This window comes from Rhagoletis pomonella, unplaced genomic scaffold (assembly GCF_013731165.1).
Source record: "Rhagoletis pomonella isolate Grant_MI unplaced genomic scaffold, Rhpom_1.0 Rhpom_scaffold_00410, whole genome shotgun sequence".
NCBI classification, from domain to species: domain Eukaryota; kingdom Metazoa; phylum Arthropoda; class Insecta; order Diptera; family Tephritidae; genus Rhagoletis; species Rhagoletis pomonella.
Window position 1 is genome coordinate 77,933 of NW_023458964.1, and position 8,315 is coordinate 86,247.

At 31.8% G+C, this 8,315-nt stretch overlaps 1 protein-coding gene across 1 annotated transcript; it reads left to right on the forward strand.

Annotated features, from left to right (window-relative positions):
* The first annotated feature begins 398 nt into the window (after positions 1 to 398).
* LOC118750809 lies at positions 399 to 5,069 on the forward strand. Its single transcript, XM_036485543.1, has 6 exons — positions 399 to 516; positions 3,127 to 3,262; positions 3,329 to 3,389; positions 3,449 to 3,603; positions 4,706 to 4,859; positions 4,920 to 5,069. Exons 3-6 carry the CDS (start codon positions 3,377 to 3,379, stop codon positions 5,048 to 5,050), a joined length of 453 nt encoding a protein of 150 aa, XP_036341436.1. The 5' UTR covers positions 399 to 516; positions 3,127 to 3,262; positions 3,329 to 3,376; the 3' UTR covers positions 5,051 to 5,069.
* The last annotated feature ends 3,246 nt before the right edge of the window (positions 5,070 to 8,315 follow it).

Consider the following 8,315-nt stretch of genomic DNA (forward strand, 5'->3'; position numbering starts at 1 on the left):
TGGTTTTAATTTTAAACCACTTGTGTAGCCACCGAGGCTTTTCGGAGGCTAATTCTTTGAAAATAAATTAACACGACCGAATTCGTTTTAACAAATTATATATTTATTAATATAATAGCGAAGACTGCAGGCGGGTTCGAATTAGCCCGTGCGGTCTAGTGAGCGATCAAAAAACGACTAAAAAAGCCATAAGCTACCCAGCCGGACTTTTTCCGATTTTTTCCGACGTCGTCGTAAAGTGTATGGAGTGCGTATATGGGCAAAAAATGGCACGAAATTAAGTGGAATACGTTTCCACTCACATTGTATATAGAAGAAGTATACAAAAACGAAGGAGTGAATTTTTCATTCGGGTCCGTATCTTTTTTGTATCAACGAAGTATATTGGTATAGTAAGTGTGCCGAAGAGCAAGACCGATCGGTATTTATGTACATACATCAGTTGATGCGAAGCCGTGAAACGGAGTGTAAACAAAAAGTGTAAGCACGTGTTTGCGAAATTGAAAAATAAAAAAAGTGAGTGTTAATAATTTTTGTGATCAATTGATATAAAAATAATTGTACATACTAAATATAAAATAATAATGAGAGGATTTTCAAAACGAAATTTAAAAATGCTTGAGGCGAAACACCGGTTGAAGAGAAAACAAGAAATTGCGTGTGATAAGGGCATAGAAACAATACCCGTAGAATTTCCAAAAGAAAATCAAGAAAGTGCACATATAGAAAACGAAATTGAAGAAATTGGTGATGTAAACGTGAAACTTTCATTGAAGGAAAAATTAAGACTGTGGTATAATTTGTACAACCCTTCTAGAGACTGTAGTAATGCTCTGTTAAAAATATTAAATTCTGAAAATTTAGATGTGCCCATTTCCTTGAAGGGTCTACTTGGTGGAAGTAAAAAAATAGTTATCAGAACAGTTAGCCCAGGAAGTTATACCCATTTTGGAATAAAGGCACATTTAAATTTTATTCAAAGTAAGATTGATAATTACGATGAGTTAATTTTAGACGTAGGAATTGACGGTCTTCCATTATTTAAAAGCTCGAGGACTTCCTTATGGCCAATTCTAGGTAATTTTGTTAATGTCCCAAATTCACGCGTATTTATTATTGGGCTATATGTTGGATATCAGAAACCTTTCAATGTGGACAATTTCCTACACGATTTCTTTTATGAAGTCTCAGAGCTGTTTTCTATGGGTTATAAATGCAAAGAGAAATACATAAAAGTAAGTATAAGGGCATTTGTGTGCGACGCACCAGAAAGGGCTTATTTATGTGGAATTGTTGGCCACAATTCATTAAATGGTTGCTCAAAATGCACACAAACCGGGGTCCGTATTGACCACGTTACGACATTTAGTCCTTTCTGCGGCACCTTAAAAACTCAAGAAAACTTCAGAAGCAGAGCTTATGGAAATTTTCATAAAGAATATTTTAAAGATAAGAGCTCTTTGTTGGAAAATTTAGGTATCGATATGATTAAGCAATTTCCGCTGGACCCCATGCACCTTTTAGATCTTGGCGTTTGTAAGAAGATGCTAAATTGCCTAATGAAAAAGGACACAATTTATTTCAAGCTACGTTCAGAGCAGGAGGAGATCATTTCTCAACGATTATTGTCAATGAAAATATTCATTCCCATAGAATTTTCCAGGAAACCAAGAGACCTACAAGACTTGCCACGGTGGAAGTCTGTTGAGTTTCGACAGTTTTTGGTGTATACGGGTATGATAGCTCTGAAGAATATCATTGACGAAGACCTTTATTATCATTTCCTATTGCTAAGTTGCGCCTATAAGCTATTGCTATCTAAAACCTATTTCAATTATTTAAACACTGTTGAAAGCATGCTACGGGACTTTGTTGAAAATTTTCCTATTTTGTACAGCCCTAAGAATCTAACATATAATGTGCACAATGTCCTTCATGTGGTGCAATGCGTGAGGGAAATTGGTGATATTCAAAGTTTCGCTGCGTACAAGTTCGAAAATTTTCTGCAGCTTATTAAACGAAAAGTCAAAAATCCAACAAAAATCCTAGAACAACTTCATAAAAAATTTTACGCCAATGACCAATACTTGAAAGAAATTTAAAACAAATTGTTAAAAAAAAATAGTGCGGGCGAAATTACAAACTATTATACGCAGGGATTTTCGCTTTCAACAAAAAAACCGAATAATCTATTTTTGGTAGCAAATACCAAACTTTTAATTATTAAAAGGTTCTTAGAAGAGAACGGTCAATTGTTTGTTACAGGCCAATACCTAAATAATATTAACAATTTTTTCGAGGCTCCGCTCATATCAGGGACAGATCTAGGCATTTATAAAGGCATTTTTGAAAAAGATTTAAATGAAAACACAATTTCTGTAGACCAAATTTCATGTAAATATATGTATTTGCCACTTGAGGATGAATTTGTATTTATGCCTTTATCACACTTTGTGTGAAGTTTTCATCACAACCAAGCCTTTCTAAATATCAGTAAATAAGTAAAGAAATGTTAGCACATCTAAATTTAGACCAATTTTGACTACTTTTCTTTTGTTTTTTAATGTTAATTATTATTTTTTATAAAAGTATAGCTCATTATCAAACTAAAACCATCTAAATCCAGATTTCAACCTGTATTTAAAGATTATAAAAACTTGGAATTGCGATTATTTTTTTTTGTTTATCTTTAAATAAAGTTTGAAATTTGGATTTAGATGGTTTTAGTTAGATAATGAGCTATACTTTTATAAAAAAATAATTAACATTGAAAAACAAAAGAAAAGTAGTCAAAATTGGACTTAATGTTGATGTGCTATTGGTTTGTAGAGCTGCATATGTAAATAAAGAAATAAATAAGCTAATAAAGCTACAATAAAATTTATACATAAATAAATTAATGAGGAAATAAAGAAGTTTTGACATATGTAAATATTAAGGTGGAGTGAAAAAGCACTTTTACAAAAAGTAGAAGTTCAGAAAAAAGTCAAACAAGTAGACTTTATATAACAGAGTTTTTGCACCACCTTAGTAAATACGTTCATAATTGAACGAAAATAAAATCTTACTCAATAAGTAAACAAAGTTTTAGAAAAATAAATACGTTCATACATTATTTCAATACAGCTTAACATGGATAAAGGATTAATACGCAAGAGATATGCTGTGAATAGCGAATTCGAACACCAATCCGTCGATGAACGTCTTGGGCGTATTGAGAAAGCATTGGAGAGAATTGAAAACAGACAAATAAAAATTGAAGGTAACTGGCATTAATTTCTTGCATACTTTTTTTTAAAACCCTAATAATCATTTCTTTTGTTTACAGGATACTTCGCGAATTGAAAAAACTTTGGAGGCAATTAACAATAGGCAAATGAAAATTGAAGGTAACTGGTATTAATTTCTTGCATACTCTTTCAAGACTTATTTAATTTTTTTTTTTTAGAAACCTTACAGGATACCTTGCCCAAAATTCGCTCAGCTGTAGACCAATTGATAAAGAAAAATGTTCCAATTACCACCAAAAAGATATTTCCAATATTGACTTTGGGTGATCTGGAGGAAGCAAACAAGGAAGTTGGCAATGAAATCGAGAAATACGTAAGTATTATCAATCAATTTTATTTTTGGAAATTTTTTTTTCACGCAGTCTCTTCCATACAAAAAAAAACTTTTTGAAAATAATTTATATGGGAAAAATGCAAAACACCTTCAACAAAAAAAATTCTTAAAAAATCAATGCGCTTCTTGACTAACTCCGAATTTGTATTGTTATACTAGAATTTAATGGGCTATAAAATTGCATACTCAAGAAAATTCGAGAAAATCTGATTAAAAAGTTTAAAATGTGCATGAAAATTAATTTAATTTTCGCTTGTTTTGCACAAAGTTTAGAAATTATATTTTTATATTTTTTGTTGTAGAATGAACCACATTTTTATAAAAAATTAGCCGAAAAATATGATAATAGAAATTGGCGCATATATTTTGCGAAATTCGCGGTGCCAATATTTTTTCCCGGCAGTGTATGTATAATGTTGTTTTTTTTGGGCGACTATTCTTTTGCTTCACTCCCATCTCGAAATACCTATAGAACAATTTCCTGAAAATTTGAGCCCTCAATATTAATATTGAGTGCTCGACCAAAGCGTGCAAAGATTTCTCTTTTAAAATACACGTAAACTTTGATTTTTTTCTACAAAGTTCTACAGCTCAGAGGCATTTTATGATATAATCAAAGTCAATGATGGAATTTATTTCTGAATTTAATGTTTTACAAAAGTGTCCAATGCGGCGTAACCCTAACTCCCACTAGCGAGGTAGTACGGGTCACTAAACCCAATTTTTCATAAAATGATCGTTTTTTACTACCTCGCTGGTGGGAGTTAGGGTTACGCCGCACTGGACACTTTTGTAAAACAATAAATTCTGAAACAAATTCCATCATTGACTATGATTATATCATAAAATGCCTCTGAGCTGTAGAACTTTGTAGAAAAAAATTAAAGTTTACGTGTAATTTAAAAGAGAAATCTTTGCGCGCTTTGGTCGAGCAATCAATATTAATATTAAGGGCTCAAATTTTCAGGGAATTTTTCTTTAGGCATTTCGAGATGAGAGTGAAAAAAATAATAGTCGCCCAAAAAAAACTCCTTAATATGTATTCATCCACTATACAAATGATTAATTTCTTATTTTTCAGACTCAAATATTAAAAATAATAATTAATCCGGAAGGAATTTTTAAAAATTTCAATCGAATTTTAAGCGATGAAGTCATTCATCAGTTAAATTATGATGGGGTGAATTCCAAAATTGCCTTTAAAGAGTATAAGTCCTTGAATAAGGCATTGTTTGGTAAGACTGTCATTTATACAAGTCTTAATAAACAAAACGAATGAATATTTTTTTTTGTAGAAGCCACTGCCAAAGAAGGGACTACACATAAAGACTTCGTAAAAGAGATCAGAAACTGTTTTCGTGCATATAAGAGCCGCAATTTCAAAAAATTGTATGACCAAAAGAAAAAGTCAATAAATAGCCAATAGTTATATTTTCAACACTTAAAAATATGATTTTTATTCTACTGGGATAAGCTCATTGCCTAGTGGAGCTTTTAAATACACCTGGTATACCGGTAGCGTATAGAATATCACATATATTTCCCATACACTTTTAATTTGAAATCGTGTGCTGAGTTATTTACTTCTCTATACACCTCCGGCTTTAAGTATGTGTATTAGGCACGAAGTACCAGCACGAGTATGTTCCATACACATTTGTAGTTAACTTTGTTTGTTTCAATACGAGTACATACTGCCAATGACATTTGTTAAGAAAAGTGTATGAGAGTTGTGTATGGAAGACTAGAGTACTCGGTCATACTTTGAGTATAGGAAGAATGCGATTTCGTGTTGTAGACAGGTTCCGCTGGGACGTTGACTGCGCTACTTGCATTTGTTTCGCTGTAGGAGGTGGCTGCGTAACCAAACACCACTCATAGCAAAACATCATTTTCTCGGCTGCTTGAACTAAAATTTAAACCAGAATATATTAAAAATTGCTTAAAACTATTGACCGGTTTAAAAAGTAGACTATAAAAGATTAAAAAAGGCAGCAGTCCCAGCTCGGTTTAAAAATTAAACCCAAATTTTTGACCGTCTAAAAACAAGACTTTAAACACTTTTGCTTTTTTATTTTTATTATTTTGTTGAACATGAAAGAAAAATAAATAGCAATTTGTATTGTATTTAAAATACATTGAGTGGAAGATCAACCTATCCCGACAGCTACATAGTTCGAAAACGCCCTATCTTAGAAAACTTTTCCATAACACCCTATTTCAGAATTCGGTTCAAAAACGCCCTATCTCAGCTGCCGCTTTAAAAACGCCATACCTCAACATAAATATTTTCAATATATATTCAGTTGAGATAGGACGTTTTTGAACCAAATTCTGGAATAGGACGTTCTTGAAAATTTTTCTGAGATAGGGCGTTTTTCAATCAAAATTTAAAATAGGGCATTCTTCAACCAAATTCTGAAATAGGGCGTTCTTGAAAAGTTTTCTGAGATAAGGCGTTTTCGAACTGACTGCCGAGATAGATCGATCTTCCACTTAGGTGTCGATACTTATATTTATTCAATAGTAACGTTAGAGGTAATACAATTACTTATATAAAAAATTTAATCTTTGTAAAAATATATCCATACTTTACATTTTGGCGGTGTCTCAAACTGCGGTTCATAAAAACGATGCTATGGAAAGTTTCTTCCATAGAAAAAATATGGCCGACAGGATATGGCACTTGCTCAAATCGATTCGATACAAGTACTTTTCTTTCGATACCAAGTAGGTATCGAAACAACGATTCGAGTAAAAAAAAGTAGTTGGTATCGAAACATAAGTATCGAGTACATACTCGTATTTACTTGTATGGGAACATCCCAATACATACATAAAAGAAAAATAGAAATCTCAGGGAAACCCTTTCTTATATACATTATTGCATGAAGAGTACGCGTAATAGAAAGATCCCTTTAATTTATGCATACTCTATATTTTCCATATTTCTATCTTATTAATTTCAGGGCTTTAAAAAATTTCATTATCGAGGTTCTCTGTCGTAAATTTTGGAAAAATTTAACATTAAATTGTAAAGCATTTAATCTCAAATTTTTAATTCCGGTTTCTCTAAAATTTTCTTTTTTAATAAATATCTCCGCATCTGATCCACAAAAATATCTTAAACGGATACATGATTATTTAAATCTAAAGTATATATTAAATAAGATTCAATATTTGCTTTAGTGATGAAATTGCTACTTGCAAATGTTAATCGTATATGCAGAATGTAGATGCGCACTGATTCTGCTTGCATTTCCATGTTTATATCATTTATCACTTTAATAACTTACTATAGAAAGTATAAAAAAATAATTTTTCATTGCGGATCTGAAAGAAATATATATAAGCTCCACTGACTTACGCAAAAGTAGTGCCGAAAATCAATCGATTGTGCTTAAGGTGCAGGTTGCTTCCGAAAGGGCCGAAAATAGCACAATTCACACTTATTTTCCATCACTGATACCGAGTGCAAAACTCACAACCAAAAACTCACCGATTAAAATTCAGTGAGTTTTTCGGAAGAGAAGTGTACACAATTTTGACAGCTAAAGCTCATTCACACACTTGCTGAATCGCAAAATGAAGAAGTGTACACAACTATGACAGCCAAAACTCATTCACACACTTCCTGAATCGCAAAATACCGAGTAAACCTTAAATGTATATGGGTCATTTCCAATCAAAAGCTATTTTTTGTCCCACCTTTTTGATTTTTTTTACGATCCAAATAATAAACAACCAACAAAGCTGTTTTTTATTATTGTAAGCGGTTTTGTTTTCCTTTGCGAACGATTATACCTACTCCATATAAAAATATTTGTCCCCGCTCAGGTTATTCAATAATAAACATGAAAAAATGTTTAAACAAAGAAACCATGAAAGAAAGCGGAACTATTTGTGAATGACCACCTTAACTATTATTGTTTTATTCTATTTGCGCCTGAAAAATTTTATCACCATATGCGTGGCTTTCTATTATGATATTGGCCCTCTGAATATTCCAGAATGTCACTTTTTTACTTTGCAGTGATATTAACATTAGTTGCTTTGCTTGTCTAAGTGCAATGCAGTTAAGAAACGCAATAAGTTATTGATCGAATGACATAAGAAATAACTTAATAAAAGCAATTATTTTGTGTTTTTAAGTGAGTTTATCATTGCACCATAGTAAGTAAGGCTAAATATTTCCGGAATGTCACCCAGATTTTTATGCAAGTAACACTAAATGACTGTTTAATGCTTAACGAGTTTCAATGATTTCTTCGTTTTTATATTTTCGTGAAATGACTCTTAGAAAAAAAACTATAAATGTGACATATTTCCAGAATGTCACCTTTATGTAAAAGCGAGTTTTTATTTAAATAGCTTATTTCTCCAAAAGTGTTCAAATGGCATATATGAAAAATTGTTGCCGAAGAAAGATTAAACAAAAACCCTGCCTCCCAAGAAAACCCCCACGTTAATGTCATGAAGAAGGTGGACAAAATTTCAACATTAGATTATCTGATAAATGAGTTTCAAAGTGATATGCAAATGTTTGAAAAGCATGGATTTAATGTTAAAAATCAGTACAATGCTTATCGGTTAGTATACTTCTTTCTAACAGTTTCTAAACTTACTTAATCCTTTAGCTTACTTTTAAAGAAGTGATATTCTGGAAAATATATTACAAAAACGCAAAAAAA

Excerpts from the sequence above, each read along its gene's own strand:
- LOC118750809 (XM_036485543.1), top strand. Across the intron at positions 3,604-4,705 it reads GCAATGAAATCGAGAAATAC|ACTCAAATATTAAAAATAAT; the intron begins GTAAGTATTATC and ends CTTATTTTTCAG. Across the intron at positions 4,860-4,919 it reads CTTGAATAAGGCATTGTTTG|AAGCCACTGCCAAAGAAGGG; the intron begins GTAAGACTGTCA and ends TTTTTTTTGTAG.